At 48.4% G+C, this 18,917-nt stretch overlaps 1 protein-coding gene across 2 annotated transcripts in view; it reads left to right on the top strand.

The window, feature by feature from the left end:
- Ccdc60 (coiled-coil domain containing 60) overlaps positions 1 to 18,917 on the top strand; it is a 150,051-nt gene that overhangs the window by 88,134 nt on the left and 43,000 nt on the right. Inside the window, exon 3 of one of the 2 annotated variants that reach the window (XM_040731530.1) lies at positions 17,265 to 17,435. The exons of the other annotated variant lie outside the window; for it this stretch is intronic. Within the exon in view, the coding sequence (XP_040587464.1) occupies positions 17,265 to 17,435 (171 nt within the window). The remainder of the gene's footprint in view (positions 1 to 17,264; positions 17,436 to 18,917) is intronic. 2 annotated transcript variants of the gene reach the window in all.

The following is an 18,917-nucleotide window of genomic DNA, read 5'->3' as shown; positions in this document are numbered from 1 at the left end:
TACAGCCACCAGCATCTCCAAACGACTGCTATGGTAGTCTGATGGGGAAGTCCTATGTTTATGTCAATAAAGCACTGTTGGCCAATAGGGAAGCAAGATAGGTGGGACTAGGAGTCCAGGAGGACTCTAGGTAGGAGAAACACAGGGAGTCAAGATGTAACCGCCATAGGGGTAAGAAGCCCGGAAACTTTACTCGGTAAGAGAAATACTAAGTTTAACAACTATGGGGTAAATACTTAAGTCAGAGCTAGCCAGTAAGAAACAAGCAAGGCCAACAGCTTCATAATTAATATAGCATCTTGTGTGTTATTTGGGGACTACAATGCGGCAGAGCCCATAAAACCAAGCGGCTGGCAAGGAAAAGGCTTCACTCAACAGTAGTCTTTGCTCAGATGGGGTCACTGCCAATGTCTCTAACACACTCAGCCTTTCCGACCCAGGCAATGTTTGAGCACTTCTTTGCCTCAGTCTCCTCTGTAACACTAACTGACATCTCCCTGTCACTCATGATCTCACTTAAACATGAAGTAAGGGCTGAGGTGGGGGAGGGATGGCTCGGCAGTGAAGCGTTTGTTGCACAAGCTTGAGGACCCGAGTTCACATCCCCAGGCACAGCCGCATGCACCTGGAGCCTCAGCAGTGACGGCAGAAACAAGAAAACCCCTAGGACTCCGCTGGCTTAGCTGCTCTGACCACAGTGGTGGGCTGTAGGTTCCCTGAGAGATTCCATCTCAAAAGATCCAGTAGAGAGAAGACCCTCAACATAGACCCTTGAGCTCTGCACACATGTGAACACACACTCACACCTACATGCATGTACATACAAAGTAAGACAAAGTTATATTGAAAGACCATACAGCGAATGAGCTCCCAAGCTAGCCTGAGATGCTGGGACAGTGCTTGGGTACAAAGCTTGGAAGCTGGATGTGCATTTGTCTCAGAGCCAACGGGTGAGAAAAGTGACACTGCTGTCACTTGCAACCCCCAACCCACCTGAGTGCAGAGGAACAGCAGTAAAATAGGAGGCAGGTTAAACTTTCTAGTCCCACAATCAATGCTTATAAGTACATTTCAATGGGCATTCACCCCTCCAACTCTATCCTCAAAGTGCCCAGCAACCAGGATAGTCTCCAAATGACCTGGGTTTCTCTTGGCCCTGTGATTGCCAGGCAGTGTAAGCCCACAGAATCTTGGAGCCAATCCTGACTCTTGGCTCCACTCCAAATTCACCAGCTGTTTGAATATGGGCAGGTCACCCACGCTCTCTGAGCCTCACTGTCTTCATCCATAAAATGGGAATGATAAATCTAGCTGGGACTTTGTCATCATTTGCCCAGTGGCCCTAATTTGTCAAATCCCTGTCTGACTGTGGAATCGGATGCTGTAGCACAGAGCACATAGCTCAGGGGCTCTAGGTGCTGAGTCTTGTAGGATAATTGGCAGGTGTTTGGGGACATCATTTTCATGGCTCTAGCAAGTACTCGGAAGGCAGAGACCCCACAGCATATGCCCAACCTCATCATTATTAACATTTTTGTTGCTATTACTTTGATTTAATAACATTACTGTTACCAGAGACAATGGCTTGAATCAGTGGGATAGTAAAAGGTCACCCTAGAGGTGACCAGACTATTTCCTGCCGCCTTACCCATGAGCCCATCAAAGGGAGGACATTACAACATAAGAGCTGTTTCTTTTGTGGCATGAACCACAAATACCAATTTGCATCTCTTGTTTTTCCAGATAGCCCTAGAGCTGTGCGTGCATGTCTAGTGTCTGCCTCTAGGTGCTTTGCCTCCCTTCCCCTCTTGACTTTCCAACAAACATCTTTCTGGTTGATTTCAAGACAGCAGGGAGAACAATATTGGTGCAACACAGCCATCGCTCCTCCCAGCCACAAGGTGTCACTGTAGAAAATACACCACCTTGATCTTAAAGACCATGCTGGCCCTTTTTGACCAACATCTCCATGATCCATATCACCACAGCTCCTAAAACCCAAGGGTTAGACACCTCACTCCAAGAGACTCAGGCAACTGCATAAGAAAGGTGGTCTTGCAGGCTTCCAGAAGGCCCAGCCCTAGGGTTTTCCTGCCCTTTATTTGCTGAAATTTTAATATGAAGAGCACAAATTCCCCCTCCTTTGAGGCACCTAGATAGATCACACGAAGCATGTCAGTGGATGTACAGTAGTGTGGAAGGAAATGCTTCCCCAATGCCAAAGCTCTCTCAAGCTCATCACGGCCGGCCACTCTCACCCCAGCCCTGGATTAAGAGGACCCCTCAGGGATACCTGTGAGCTGTGAACTTTATCTTCCCCAGACTTCACACACACACACACACACACACACACACACACACACACACACACACACACACACACACACAAACAAGCCAGAATGCCTGGAGAAGCATCTCCTTTTCTGCATGAGAAAAAAAAAGTCAAACAGTCCACAAAGCATGGAGACTAGTGGTCCCTCCAGGTCCCCGAGGCTGTATCAGAAGCTGAGTTTGAGGGTCAGGAAGTTCTGACTGCCGGACTCAGGGGTCCAATTTAAGGGAAGTGTACAGCCAGCCAGCCCTACAGCACATCAGACTCTCGTGTTCAGCTGCCAAAATAGCTCCTAGTGAGACGTGGGTACAATATAAAGACACCAACTTAGAAAGCGTCTTATACAATGGTCTTTAAACAAGAAATGTTTCCAAAAGTACTTTAAAGAAAGCCAAGCTGTAGCTACACGTCAACGAGGAATTTAGCTCTTCACCCTTGTCTCAATACATCTCAAAATGTGCATTACTGCAGAGCAGCCCGGAGTCCCCACGAGCTTTGCATGAGGCCTTACCATCACCCAAGCCCAAGGGCAGAGCAGGAGGGGCAGGATGTGTGCTGAAATGTCACTTACAGCGTGTGATCCAGATGCCACTTACAGTGTCATGGGGCCCAAGAGATTGCATGCTGAACCTCACTCTACTGGCAGTTATAGAAAGAAAGAAATAAGAGCTTACAAAGCTGGGACGTCACTAGGGGGTGTCACTAGGCACAGCTGTAAAAAGAGACCTGGAAAAGGGCTCCGTCTGTTGGCTGAAGTACCAGCAGCACAAACAAGAGGTCCTGGGTTTGGATCCCCAGCATCCAATGTTTTAAAAATGCCAGAACTGAATCCAGGTTCGTTAGAAGGGCCAGCCAGATGGATAACAACACCTGCTGGCAAGCCTGGCTGCCCGATGATCCCCAGAATCCACACAGTCGGAGGAGAGAACTGACTCCACACACGTCTTCCAAACTCCACACACGACCTATAGCACCCCGACACACACACACACACACACACACACACACACACACACACACACACACACAGTAAAAACAAGCAAACGAACCACAAAGTGGCTGAGGAAGACATCTGACACTGATCTGCTGACTGGCTTCCACACCCATGGCACCCATGCACATGCCACACGCACACACCGAGAGGGTATGCATGTACATGTGCACACCATGTTTGGGCTCTCTGATTTCTTTCCTCATTGCCCCTGTAAGCTTTTTTAACTTGCCTTCTGGAAGTCTTAGGACTACTTAAAGATAAGCAGTGGCTGAGTAAAGTGGACGCGGTGAGGAGGGAGAGAGAACCTGGGCAGAGAAAGCAGCCTTCTTAGGGCTGTAGCAGAAAGGCGCGGGGTGGCGGGGTGACGCTACTACATCCCTGCTCTGTGCCAGACCCTGGGGCAGGACTTGGTGTATGACCATCTGAGAGGTAAGGGGAAGATGAGAAATGGCAGTCTCGTCATCGGGGTCAGGCAATTAAGGGAACACCTTCAGATGAACAGCCATCAGCAGACTAGGAGGATAGGGAGAACCGGCTGTGTCCTGCCGTGGGGTGTGGCATTCTTCAAGGTCAACGAGTGACAGGCAAAGTGAGATTTGTGAATTAACAGAAGCCATCGACCGTACCCTTCTCCTCAATCTCATCACACCCCAGGCCCTTCCCACTTCCCCCTGGTGTGACTATTAGTTAGGGGAAAGCCACTGCAAATTCCTAAGGACATGACTGTCTCCAGCCAGTGGTCACACTGTCAATCAAGCAGGGCCCAGCCTGGTGGTCCCATGCCTTGTTCTGTTGTGTGTCCTGAAATTAGAAGCCAGCAGTGCTTCAGATTTTGTGTGCCCTGGGGAAAGCCACTCTCTTCCTCCTAATGCATTTTTAAATGCCCACCCTGGTGGGTCCAGGAAGATCAATCCCTCCCATTCTATTTAGTCATTAAGCACTTGGAACACAATAGGAAGTGATTTCTATTGTGGGGTGGGGTTTTCATCCATATCTATATGGCTCATATGCGGCACTAGTTCACCTCAGAACTGAAAGATGAGGTCTAGTCTGTCCACCCGCCATACAGAATTTCTGCTTGCCAGCAGCAGAGACCCGGCTGGATGCTGACAGGTAACAGGATGTGCAGAGGTCCGGATCCTATGCTGTATTGAACACCTGAAATTCATTAACCAGTGAGATCCCAACTGTCGTCACCACCAAAGGGGAGAGTGGGGTGTGAGATGTGGGTTGTGCTAATTATCCTGACGATGGCGATTATTTCATGTATGCAGATACTGGGCCATGAAGTCGCTCATCTAAATCTATACCATGGGAGGAGGAGGAGAAAGAGTGACGGGGAGGGACGGGGAGAGGAAGAGTAAGTGAAATGACTCTGGGACTCAGACTGGCAGAGTCAAACTGTTGGCACCGAGCCTTCCTGCGGTGTGAAGTTAGGAAAGTGGCCTCGCTTCTCCCATCTCCAAAACGACAGTGCCTGCAAATGATGAGGTCATTGTGGGAATCAAATGGATTTACACAAAAGACACGAGTCCCCCAGGACACAGAGAACATGCACCATAAGCGATGGCTCTCACCAGGGGGATCTTGCAAGCCTGAGCTCTCTGTCAGGGCCTCTGCCCTCAAGGATACCCACCTTCATCAACACCCACCTCCCAAAGCCATCCTCTGCTTCTAAATGGGGTGGGGTAAAACAGACAAGAACAGAGGTGGGGAGGGAGGGGGCAGGAAGAGGCAGTTATGCTTGTTAACAAGTCAGGCTTGGTGATGTTCCCTCTCCGGTGAGGTTCAGAACTTCTAATGGCAGTTGCTTAGAAACCGGAGCCATGGTGGGGCTTCAGCTGCCTTCCAGCAATCACCCTAATTTGGATTCGTATAGAACTGTTTGTTGACGCTCAGCAGGTTTTTTTCTTCTTCTTCCAGAAGAGATTCAGGTCTTCTTGTACAAATGCTGACTCATATTAATTAAAGAGTAGTCCTGAGCTGAGGCACCTGTTAATCTGAGAAAGAAGTGTGTTGCATGGAAGGAGGGAAGGGGAGGGGAGGAGAGGGGAGGGGAGGGGAGGGTACTGGAGGGAGGGTTGCATCGATGGTCAGCATCCTCCTCCAACAAAGTAACTATAAGACTGCCACCTTTGCAGACAGAGGTAGGTGTGTGTGTGTGTATGTGTGTGTGTGTGTGTGTGTGTGTGTGTGTGTGTGTGTGTGTGTGCAGTCAGGTCACAAAGCTTGAAACACCCATACTCATGTGATCCTGTAACAAACAAAATGTGACACAGCACAATGCATGCATGCTGTGTGGCCTGGTACTAAATACTGCAGGTCCTTCGAGAACTTAGGTACCACATGTAGTCACCTAGCATGGGGTCATAGGTCAGAGACTACATCATGGTATAAAGAAAAAACTTTCCTCAGTGGCATGTAGAGAGAGGGCCATTCTGTTTGATAATTTCTCCCAGTGAATGAAGAAATATGTATGTATGCATGTATGTATATGTGTGTTTATATTTGTGCATTTGTTTTTTATCTTACATGTTTATATGTGTATATGTATATATATGCACATATACATATATAAGCAGCCATTCCTCTTTATACTAATTTCCAACATTCTGCTCCTGTACAAACAGTTCTACAGCCTGCTCCACCCAAAGAGAAAGGGAATGTGCCCAGAAATGCCCTCATTATATGCCAGGCAAAGCCAATGTGTGCTTAATTGGCATTATAAATTCAAGAATCCCAAGCGGCCTCATTAGCCATGCAGCAGTGTTCTGTGGAGAGCTCTCCATGTGGAAATCACCACAGCAGCACACAGAAGAGAGTTTAGAAAACGCAGGTTCCTCGAGAGCTCATTCTAGAGCTGGGGCAGGAGGAGGGACCCTGTGGCCACACAAGTCAGCTGGCAGGTCACAGGTGCACAGGCCGGGGACAGCTCACCACCCGCCCTGGGCAACTTCCAGTGAGCATGGATGTCAGGGCTCATGACTGAATAAAACCTGAGAGATGAGGAACACTCCAAAGAGTGCCATAGGTGGTACGGGGTTCACACAACGCACGGGGGTTCATACAGAAGTAGGGGGCTGCGGAGCACAGTACTTGGTGCTGCTAGGATAGCCAGCGTCAATGAAGAGGTTAAAGAGGTGGGACATCCCAAGTGGGCTGAACTGCAGAATCTGGAAGTTCTTTCTCTGTTGGGACAGGAGCAGCTTAAGGCAACAAACATTTTTTGGTGACTCACAGTGTAAGAGGCCATGCAGTCCATCAGGGTAGGGTGCACACAGCAAGAATGTGAGGGAAGTGGTCACATCCGGATAGTCACTTCATGTCCTCAATCAGCAGAGGCACATGAATGCTAATGCTCAACATTCACGTGCCCTCCTCTATCTCCTTTTACTCAACCCAGGACCCCAGCCCACAGGGCGTGGTACCCACATTCAAGGTGGGTGTCCCATCCTGCCCCTTAGTTAAGCCTCTCTGGAAACAGATTCACAAACACACCCAGAGCTGTGCCTCCCAGGAGATTCCAAACCCAGTCCCAGAAAGAGAGAAGAGAGGGCAGAGAAAGGGGGTAAGACGGTATATTTGGAGGGAGCAGCTGTCCGAGGGAGAGGTGGTAACAGCGGAGGCTGTGGCACAGATGTTTGGGTAAGATGTTTGGGAACCACCCCCAAGGGGACCCAGTCATCGTGGAAGTAGGAAGTCACAGAAACACTGAGAAAACCCCACGATGGATTTTTCACAGCACACACATCCCCGTGTTTAGGAGGTATCATTGGTGTAAGATAGAGAGACAAAACACCAGGGGGACATAATAAAGACCCAAGACTATTCTGGTTACTCTACCACCATTTTAAAAACTGTAGACTCAGGTAGATGAGCCAGTCTGTACATCTCCTTGAGTGGTGCCTAAGTTGGCACATGATGCTGGGACCCCAGGGACACCCTACTCCCCTCACAACAGTCCAGTTCTGTCTCTAACTTGGCACAGGGTGTCTCTCCTCTCTGTGCCTTTGAAAACCAGAGTCTTCCTCAAATACTCAGCTCAGCTTCTCATTTGGGTTGGGAACAGCAATACCCAGTGCCAGGCCAGAAGCACAGGGAGGACGGGGATGTGAAGGGAAGGAAGGGAAGACTCCAGGCCTAGAAGCCATCCATCTATACTTAACAGTTTTTGAAGAGAAGGACCAATGTCAGGTTTTGCATCTTTCCTGAATTATGTCTACTAAAGATATCGGAAGGGCAGGGTGGAAGGAGGATGGAAGAGGAGGGGAGAGCGGGAGGGAATGGATTGCATTCAGCACCAGGCAGGATGCATGCAAATGGCAAGCAGCTAGGTCATGTTTACTTAGTGACAGTAAATTTGTAAAAGGGGAAAGATTTATGTGATCTGCAGAGAAAGCCGGGTGCCTCTTGTAAACCAGTGAATCATGAGAAGTGTGGCCAGAGGTGTTGGCCTCTAATGACGGCAATAGATAATAACAGAACTGTCGATATTCAGCCTTGGGGCTACAATCGAATGAAATATAAAACAGACCATCAACAGGAGATAAAATTGTCAACCTAATCTTCCTTTTCTTTCTTCAGTTAGTAAATTGGCTGTTTTATTCATTGGTGATGAATAATATGAGGTTCCCACTGTGTGCTAACCAATGAGGGAGAAGGGGGTCTGAGGGCCCCTACTATGCGCCAAACAATGGGGGAAATAGTGGGGGTAAGGAGTCTAGTGTGTGTCTGTCTCCGAGGGATTTCCAGAGACTGGGGTGTTGTTTTTCACAGACGTTCATATTTTGCACCTTATTTTGTCCACCCCCTCGTCAGCACTTGCCTCCTACATGATGAGTAGGCTTGCCGCAGACCTGGTGGCTAGTCATAATGTGCTTAGGTGGCAAGGATCAATCCCTCCTCTTTCTAAAGCTGCTCGAATATTCTCCAGAGAGTTCTGTATTGGGTTCATTTGATATTTTTAAAAAATCCTTCCAATGTGTGCCATATCTTTCACAAAGTCAGATAAGATAATACAGTCTTATAGAATCACTAAGAGAAATTAGGCTTGGAGCAAATACAAGTGCTACCCTACCCCAGCTGGTGACCCTGCCAAAAATGTCACTGAACCTCCTATGCTTCAGCAGCCGCAGGGTGTCTTCACTGAGGTGAGAATAACCACTACTAACAGCTGCCTTGATGGCTGGCCTAAGACATGGGAGAGCTTGTAGCCTTTTCTCCATAGCTACTGCTGAAGCACAATTATTCATAGCCTCATGATGATGCATGGGATGCTACTGGTGGCGCTGATGGTGGACGTGGTAATGGGTGTGATGATGGTGGTGGTGCTGATGAAGGAGGTAGTGATGTGTATGATGATGATGGTGGTGCTGATGGTGGATGTGGTAATGGGTGTGATGATGGTGGTGGTGCTGATGAAGGAGGTAGTGATGATGATGGTGGTGGTAGTGGTGATGTGTGTGATGATGATGGTGATAGAGATGATGATGGATGATGGAGGTGGTGATCTGTGCGATGATGGTAGTGATGTAGGCTGCTGCTGCTGATGGTGGTGGGGTAGTCATGGTTACACATCCCCAGTTGACAGAGCAGAGTGATCAGTTCTGTTTTTATCACACAACCAGTTGTTAATAATTATAGCTGTAGCCTGGACACCCCAGTCTAGCCTCCCCTGAGTATATTATGCTGCCTCTTCACACACCCGTGGGTTTGAGTAGTGACTAACCTTCAGGTAAAGTTCATGTGATCTGGGGACTGATTTTCAGTGAATGTGAATTTTGTGCTGTCACAGAGCAGGGGCAGAAACTCAGATTCTCCTTCAATATTAGGGGTTTTGCTTTGTGAAGATGTGCGTGCGTGTGTGTGTGTGTGTGTGTGTGTGTGTGTGTGTGTGTGTGTGTGTGTGTGTGTGAATGTTGGACATGGGTACTCTGAAAGAGTAGCAGGCCACTCTTAACCACTGAGCCATCTCTCCAGCCTCTAACTTGCAGCTTTGCTCTGGCTTTGTTTAAAGGACTCCTACAGAAGCTTTTCTGGTCTAAAGACTACAAGCTACCTTACAAACAACATCCCTATCAGCCTCTTTAACACTGCACCCACATTTGCCGGGAGGCTTTAATATTTATCATGTTGACAGTTCAATGTGTGAATGTTGGGATCACAGTCACTCTGTCAGACTTTCTTATCCCTGACTGGCATTCACGCCCCACCCCAGTCACCTTCGTACTTTCTAACTCTCTTGTTGTGTGTCTCTGTGTGTGTGTATGTATGTGTACATGTGTAGGTATGTCTATGTGATGTGCATATGCACATGTATGTGTGCATATATTTGTATATGTATGTGTGTGTATTGTATGCATATATGTGCGTATGTATATATTTGAGATGCGTATGTGAATGCATGTGTGTATGTATGTATGTATATATGTGTATGTGTGTGTATGTATGTCTGTGGGCACAAATGCGTGTAAGTCGCCACAACAGCTGTTCGTGTGTTCACTATTGCAATGGCCATGTCATACCCAATAAGGCAGTAATTTACTGGACAATTTATTCTTCCCCATCCTCCAGATATTACCATCTTTCCATCCCTCTTCCACAGTGTTCCCTGGGCCACCCCAGTGAAAGTCCAGGAAACACTTGTAGGGGGCTAAGTGCACACTCAGATAAGATGCATGGCTGGCCATGAACTCCCCTTAAATGGGATTCCCAAATGGGTTTCCCTGGCCTGTGATCTCTGTGGACTAAACCACCAGGTTTGAGTGAGATTCGCTGATCAGCAGGGCCCCTTGTGAAACACCTGCCAGGCACTGACGTGAGCTTTTCGGGCTCTTCCTTCTCCCTTTCACTCTTTATTTTTTTTCTCCCCGTCCCGCTCTTCCTGCATTTTCTTTAGTGACAATCGGAGATAGAGATTAAATTAAAACCCAGGAAAGAAAACCACTTAAAATAATTAGAAGGCGTCCGCATGCAGCTTCTTCTTCAGCAGAGTGGAGGTTAATTCCCCGGTCCTTTGGTTTAATAAATTTCATTACTACTTGAGAACCAAGCATTCATTCCCACCACCACTCAGCACAGCAGACTCACAGACCTTTGTGGATTGCCTCATATCGCAATTCACCAAATCCCAAAATAATTGTGGTCTAATTAGACTGTTCTTGCCATCACTCCTGGAAGACAACCGCCTAAACTTGCTATTGAGAACAAGTGCCTCTTCCCAGAAACCTGTGGGGCTTGCAGCCAAACCACCACCCTGGCTACAAACAAGTCAAGAGTCATAACGCCGTGCAGGGCATCAGTGACTGTGCCGGTCTGTGATGAATGACAGTGGTGAAGAAAAAAGCAGTAGCTGGTGCTGTCAATCAGACACCTCCAGTGTGCCCACAATTGCTTCTCATATATGATTTCCAACAACACCCCAGGATGGTATGTTGACTGAATGTTTGACCAAAATAGCTTAGAGAAGGAAAGATATTATAGTGTGTGTGTGTGTGTGTGTGTGTGTGTGTGTGTGCCCATGCACACTTGTGGCACATTCCGTGTATGTACACATGCATGAGGAGGTCAGAGGTCAATGTTGGGTGTCTTCCTTGGTCTCTCTCCACCTTGTTTTTTGATGCAGGGTTTCTCTCTCAATCTCTCTCTTCCTCTTTGTCTGTCTGTCTGTTTGGGCACATTAATGCCCAAGATCATGGTGTCTTCTACTAAGGAAGCTTGGGGGGTTGGTATTTAGAAACCAAGGAGAAAGAAGACAAACTGTGCTTTATGAAGCCCTCAGCTGGGCTGGAGCAATGGCTTGATGGTTAAGTGCACTAGCTGGTCTACCAGGGGACCTGGGTTTGACTTCTAGCACCCAAATGGTGGCTCTCCATAGTCTGTAACTCCAGTCCCAAGGGAGTGCCCTCTGGTTCTCCCAAACAGCAGACACTCATGCAGTGCACAGACACACATACACTCAGGCAGAACACCTGTACACATATAAAATTTCAAGTGTTTAGTCAAGAATAAAATCAAACGGCCCCATGTCCTGGAAGTAAACAGGCCATCGACATCCAATGTGTCCAGTGCAGGGCTGGAGAGGACGTGGAGACTGGGGCCCTGGGGGTGCTCTTTATTCAGCATGGAGGTGGTGAGGGGAGAAGGAAGGAGAGTGTTGAATGGCTAAGCCAGGAAAGACCAACAGAAATCGGCCAAGAGAAGATGGAGATGGAGGCAGTGCTACAGCGAGAAGGAAGAGCACATCTGTTGCAGAGGGCAGACAGATGCCCTGGAGAGCTTGGGCACGCAGCTAGAGGCCAAGGCCCAGAGGCCTGCCTAGGAGGAGGAAATGTGACGTCATCACATGGGCGGTCACGGGTGAGCTGGAGCTCTTTGGTCATGGGAAGAGCTGTGCCAGTGCATGTGGCCTACACCTGGAATCCCAGCACTTTGGAGGCCGAGGCAGAAGAACTCTGGGTTTGAGGTCAACCTGGGATACATAGTGAGACCCTGTCTCAAACGGACAAAAGCAAAGAAAAAAAAAGAGCCCTGCAGCCCCGTGGAGAGAAGGCTGGGCAGCCCCGTGGAGAGAAGGCTGGGCAGCCCCGTGGAGAGAAGGCTGGGAAGACAAAGAGTGCTTGAGGCTTCAATGATGGTTCTCGGCTGGAGCGGCATCCGCAGGAAACAACTTTTGATGTCACTTGTGGCTGGTGTTTGGATATGATGTCAAGGGGACACAGAAGCTCCTCATCTGTACCCTGGGTTTGTCTGCTCTGGGAACAGGGCACATACCCGAGCCAGAGGAATTCTCTGGGCCTTGCCTTCTCTGGAAACTCAGAGGACATGGGGAGGGAGAGGAGTCGTTCACCCTGCCATCTGGCAGAAGTCACTCACCAGCTGACAGTGAGGAATTCTGGCACAATTAACAAGATGTGCTGTGAAGATTGCGGGTATACAGACCAACCACGTTCCTTTTCAAAATAGAGGTGTGCTATGCTTACGGCCTGCGTGGTTTTTAAAATTTTAACCTTCCTTCTTGCCAAGCTGTAAACCTGAAACTTTGCAAGGATTTCACAAACAAGATTGAGAACCCTCCTCATAGTCAGTAGCAAACTCCTGGCAAGAGGCTGTGTCTTCAGAGGCTGATGGGCCAGTTAAATGTTCAGTACAGTGGAGAGGTTGGAATGTTTCAGCTCCAGAGGCTAAGAGGGCATCAGGCCGGTCCTAGCCCAGCCATTCATTCCCCACCTCTGTGTCAGAACTAACATTCCATGATAAAAAGATGAAGACCTTTTAGAATGCACTAACTCAGCAGACCATTAGCTTCCACCACCCAGAAGCTAGGAATATCATGGGATAACACCTTGGGCCTGCAGAAAAGCTTCCCCCACATGCTGGGCTGCTTTCTGATGTCCTCAGATGTTTGCACCCTTGGAATTGGGTGTAGCAAAGACCCTTTTGACCCCTCTGACTGGTTTCAGATCAGTCTGAAATTCCACCCAGTGACCTCATACACCAGGGAAGAGAACAGAACGTTCCTTAGAGACCCCTTAGACAATGTAACTTCAGACGCCATCAAAAGCCTCCATGTTGTTTGGGCAACTCTGTAGAAAGGCTCAAATCCACACTCGGGTGTGTACTGCTCCCTTCTCTGTCTCTCTCTCTGCCCCTCCCCATGCCTGCCTCCCTCCCTCCTCCATTCCTCTTTCCCTCTCCACCTCTGTTAACTCCACATCAAAACCTCTTTAATAGACTCCACCTTCCCCTCCATACTGACTATCCTGAAATTCTCAATTCTTTCTACGGCAAAGTCAAGACTCTGGGCTCAGGAGATCTCTGAAAATGCCACAGGCTGCCCACAGGCAGCTGATGGGGGATGTCCTTCTTATTGGTTGATAAATAAAACACTGATTGTCCAGTAGTCAGGCAGAAAGTATAGGCAGGACTACCAGATGAGAATTCTGGGGAGAGGACTTAGAGAGTGAGCCACCAGGGAGATGCCATGTAGTTGCAGAACGAGTAACAGATCCAGGCATTCTCTGGTAAGATAAGGCCATGTAGAAATACATTGATTAGAAGTTATGGGTTAATAATTAAGAGAGAGCTAGTCAAATAAGAAGCCTGAGCCATTGGTTGGCCAAACAGTTTACAATTAATACAAGTCTCTGTGCGTTTATTTGGAGATGAAAGGCGGCAGGACCAGGCAGAATGAAACTTCATGTACAGGCAGCAACACAGAGTCACCTCATCTCCTGCCCCCACCATCCCAGTCACTGACTGCACCAACCAAGCAGCAGTCCTCAGGGCACAGAAGTGCTGTCTGCCCAGACCTAAGAACCACCACATGTACTTCACAGAGGAGCTGAAGAGAACACCCCCAAAGCCGTGATGTCTTCCACCCCCAAGAACCCATTCACGGGGTCCTGCCCACCATTCAGTCATCCAGGAAGGAGATCTGTCTTGTATGTAGATCTGAGAGATGAAGTCCTGACTCCAGGAATCCCCTCCCCATACAAACATGCACAGTGGTTGGGTTTCACAATCAGCAAATGACCCAGAGACAGTTCTGCTTTGATTTAATAAGAAGGGGGTTGCAACCGGCACTCAAATCTGCTTTTAGTCAATTTGCTGTTCACACAATACGCTACCAGGATGACCCTTTGTGTATGTAGCTGACCTTTGTCTGGGCAATCTTGTTCTAGCAAGAAGAGAAAACCCTCCCTTACAAACCATTAGCACTCAGGAGAGGGCTTTAATCCCTGCACTGACAAAGATGCTAACTTGGGAGGGGCCTAACACATACTGTCCTTTTGTCTGAAAGGCAGTTCAAACTCTGTTGTGATTACAGTTGAGTGAGGTTCAATTACTGCAATAAATATATCCCAAATTTCATCTCAATTGCATTTGCATTTTAATGAATGATTCTCACCTTCTTGTCAATTTGGCAGCCAGACTGGATTTATTAAGTTATTGTATAAACAGGGCATTCTAATGCAGGGAATTTAAATGCAAAATATATGCTCTGATATATCTGAACCAGGGCTGCATTATTAATTTGCCCCATCCAGCTTGTCTGAATACTCGAGAACCATGGGATGGTATTTTAGATCCTTCCCACTCTCCATCATGCTTGCCCTGCCCTCTTCAGAAATCAATATGTCTGGGCGGGCTGACAGAGCAAGGCATAAACCAGCCAGACCAAGTGGGCTCTCTACACTTCCAACCTCCACACACTGGGAATACACTGATTTGTCTGCTATTATCTGAAAACAGTAAAATTTGTTAAGTGAAAATTTCCCACATAGGCCATAACCCACTGCAAGAGCAGGACTCCCCGAAATCCAATTGCAGGAGCGTTTGTCCGTCTTAATGTCACTCAGTCCTCCCCGTCGCAGCACTCGCAGTTTTATAGCCTCATATTTCTTGTAGGCAGAGACAGAAAATATGAGCAAACACCAGCAGGATGCGGAACCGTAACACCATTAAAAGTTGGGGGTTTTTCTTTGGAGGTACATTTGGGCTGTTAGTCCTCAACAAAGTGACACAGTTAGTCCTCCTCCCCTGTAACAGAAAGACTGAACACAGTTCCTGTCACGTGCCACCTCTCGGCTCCAGGATCAGGGAGAGAATCTAAGCCAAGGAAACAAGATTCAAAGTGACAGAGAGCAGGACACATGGCATCCTCCCTCAACCTCTGCATGCAGGCACCTGTACATACACACACCTGTATAAACTACAAACACATACATACACATGCATATACCACACACACACACATACACACACACACACACACACACACACACACACACACACACCACCCAGAAAAGTAACAAAGCAAACACCCCACTTGAACCTGTCCCTTCCTCTGCCTTCTCATGTCATGCTTCTGTTCCTCTGCCCTATCCCCTCTGAGCCACGCAGAGTCCTCCCATTGGCACAGCAAGCCATCCTCTCATGGGCTTACATTAGACTCCCGGACTCCCATACAGAGAACATGCATCCTTTGAAGATGCAAACACCACCCCGTGCAGCAGTGAGGAAGTTGTGTCTGGCAGAGGAAACTCTGCATTGTGTAACCCGCCTCCTGCCTCCTTCTCTGGCACCTACAGTCATCTCCCTCCACATCATTCCTCTTCAATGTCAGCTAAGGGGGCTTTACACCCTGTGAAGCAATGAGCAAAAGGCCCCCCGTGAGTGAATTTAAAGCCAAAAAACTGCTCTTCCCTGCAAATAGCTCTCATCCTACAAATAGCCTAGTAATCAGCAATCAGCAATAATGATGAGGAGGATGTAGGAAACATACAGGGAATTAAATGAGAATCTGCAAAATAAAATTAAGCATTTTTAAATGGGCCTCTGCAGTGTCTGGGGAACACCTCCAAGCTCATTCCGCGATCCCACCGTCTCAAGTTCCTGGAATAGATGGGGATGTCTGGCATCAGGGCTAGATTCTCCCCTCCACCAACCCTGTCTACCGGTCACTTGGGCCCTTCCAGAAGGCGCAGCAGCTGGGATTCTGGCTGCCTTGGCTGGAGAAGGGCTGAAAACTCTGTAGCTTCCTCAAGTTTTCCAGTCCCATCCTGTCTTTGAATCTCACTAGTTTAGAAAGTCAGTGAGATGTTTGCGGATTCCAAAGCACCTTTAGAAGGCACAGCCCCTGAAGCCCCCAATCCAGGCTCACTTCAGGATGCACGGCTCCCTGCCTCTGCCATACAGGGGCTGGACGTCCGCTCCCCCACAGCAGGGCACCCCCACACGCAGACTCAGCTCTGCATTTATGCTGACCAGTTCACCCATTATCATCTCCATTTCCTCCTGGTGGGTTCCTACTTAGCCATAAGGTCACCTCCTCCAGGGAGACCCTTCTCCCAGTTTCCCCATGCGTGCTCACAGCCTTTTGGCAATTGTGGGGAGCCTGTCCTGGAACTCACTCTGTAGACCAGGCTGGCCTCAAATTCACAAAGGTCCGCCTGCCTCCACCTCCCGAGTGCCACTACTGCCTGGCAATCTCTGGTCTTTTTACATGGTCCTGGAGACCTGAATTCATGTGGCAGGCACCGTACTCACTGAGTCATCTCCCTGGTCTGGCCTGTGGATTTTTATGTCTCCTCACAGTATTCTTTTGTGGGCTCATGGTAGAAAACATACTCCGTAAACACCAGCTGGAAGGTAGAGCATAGTTTTCCAGGGATTAAACACCAGCTGGAAGGTAGAGCGTAGTTTTCCAGGGATTAAACACCAGCTGGAAGGTAGAGCATAGTTTTCCAGGGATTAAATGGCCTGTTCCAGGTCTTAGTAAAAGACAGATGCAGCCCTCAAGCTGAGGGTTGTCTGACTCTGGAAAGGCAGCGATGGAAGGGGATATTCATTACTTCACGTGACTGGGACAAACAGCTGGCAGAGACAATCTGAGGAAGGAAAGGTCTACTTTGGCTCACAGCTTCAGTCCATCCTGGCCGGGATGGCTGGACACAGTGCAGCTCAGTCTCTGGTGGCAGGAGCAGGTGACAGGAGTGGCAGGAGCCACTCACATCTCAGGCGACCAAAAAGTGCAGTGAGAGGAAGCAGAACCAGGACCGTCAAAATCCTCCATGACCCACGATGCCAGCTACTCCCCGAATCTCAAAAGTCCCACCGCCCCCCCAAAAGTAGCACCACCAGCTGGAGAGCCTGTAGGGACAAGTCGCACTCAATCCATTATATAAGGGTCCTATTCTGTGGGTATGAGAGTGAGATAGTTGATCCTAAGACTGAAGAATATTGTCCTAATACAGTTAAGAGCTTATCTTTGATGTTGCCCCCTCCTCTCTATCCATCTGTCCATCTATTAATCCATCCACCTGTCATTCTCTGTCATCTCTCTCCCTCTCACTTTATATCCATCTCCCTATCCACCTATCTTGGTATCTGCCTCTATCTCCCTCCCCTGCCTCCTACCCTGGCTTTTCCCTCCAGCTTCCTGATCCAGTGTGTGAAGATAGGTCGCGGCTATTTTGCCATACTTCGAGAGGAAAATGCCCTGAAAAAGCAGCAACAGCAACTCCAGAAGCTAAAGGAGGAAGAGTTAAACAAATTCCAACCGGCGAAGAAGTACTCGGACATCCGGTGCAGGGACACGCTGCTGACGTAAGCAGGCAGCATCCTCAGGGATACTGGGCAGTGAAGGTTCCCTCAGGGTGGCTCCCCTTTCCTCGGTTGGTACCCAGCCCCTTCTTCAGCTTTCTCCAAGCTGCCTGGTCATCCTCACTCTCCGACATTAAGTGGAGCATCGTCCATGGCACATTCCGCGCTCCTACCTGATGACACTAAGGGCAACAGAACAAATCTTGTTTGTTCCCATATAAACCTCCCCATCTTTTCCAGATCCTCTCCATTCCTGGTCCTTCCCCACTTCCTCTTCCCACCAGTGCTCGCCTCAGGACTCAGGGACTCAACACCCATGTTCAATGCTGCCTCCTCCTGGTACTTCCTAGCTTGCAGCCAACAACCTGCTGTATCCTTTGTTTTCTCTGGATCCTCATAACGTGTGCTGAATCTATCACTTTATCCCGTGTCGTATCTCTACTCTACACCCCCAGCTACAGCCCCTGGTCTTACACAAAGCGAATACACTGAAGAGTGTCTGTTTTCTGAGTAAAGTCACTTCCCTTTCAGGAAGGCTTTCTCCCAGCAGGGGGGAGACCATCCACAGATTATGAAATGCTCACATAGATAAAACAGCAAGAGGAACCATCCACCAAGCACAACGGTAGTGACAAACATTTACCGTGCAGCATTCCTACAAAACGGGAATTTATTAGCCCCGTATGAGAGTTGTAGAAACATGGAGTAAAAGATATCTGTTGGTTTTCCAACATCACTAGTTAGAAGCATCCTCAGTTAAAAACCCAGTGGTACCAAAAACCATGGGCTTCGACGACAACCATCGTGTACAAGGCCCCAGGAAACTTAGCTTGTGAAGGCAGAACACAGCACACTCTGGGGATGAAAAGAGAATGCTAAAGCAGAAGGGGGTGGGGGGTGTGCTCACACAACAGAAACCAGCCTTAGCTGTAACCAGTTAGCAAAGCTCACCCTAGCAACCCATTAGAGTCACCTGGTAGCCAGTGGCAATTACAGCTACCGAGAAGCTGAAGCAGGAGGTTGAAAGACCCAAGGCAAAAAAATAATAACAAGACTCACCCGGAGAGATTTTTAAATCACGAGTGTCCATGCTACACCCAAGCCAGTTATAATGGATTCTGTCATAGCATTTTTAAGTCCCCCTCACAGGTTCCAAAAAAGTCATGGCTGAGCCAATTTCCTCTGCACCATTACCCAAATTCTGTCATGCAAGGTGCTAGCTAATATGCATGTTCTATATACCTTTTTAAAAAGTCCTCTGGGCAGAGTCCTACAATATGTGACCTTTTTATGTCTGGCTTACCTCACATAGTACAGTACGTTTGGTGTTGATTGTAGGTGGGACCAGGTGAGTGGCAGTGAGGGGAAAGAAGACAGAGGGGCAGGGAATGACTGTTAATGGGTTGAAGGGTCTCCGTTTGGGATGGGCCTAGCTGTCATTCATTTATCATTTACAAAACTTCCTCCGGCAAGGCTCCACCCCCT

Source organism: Mesocricetus auratus, unplaced genomic scaffold (genome assembly GCF_017639785.1).
Source record: "Mesocricetus auratus isolate SY011 unplaced genomic scaffold, BCM_Maur_2.0 Super-Scaffold_100025, whole genome shotgun sequence".
NCBI lineage: Eukaryota > Metazoa > Chordata > Mammalia > Rodentia > Cricetidae > Mesocricetus > Mesocricetus auratus.
Note: the sequence above shows the minus strand (reverse complement) of the source record. Positions and strands in the feature narration are given on the sequence as shown.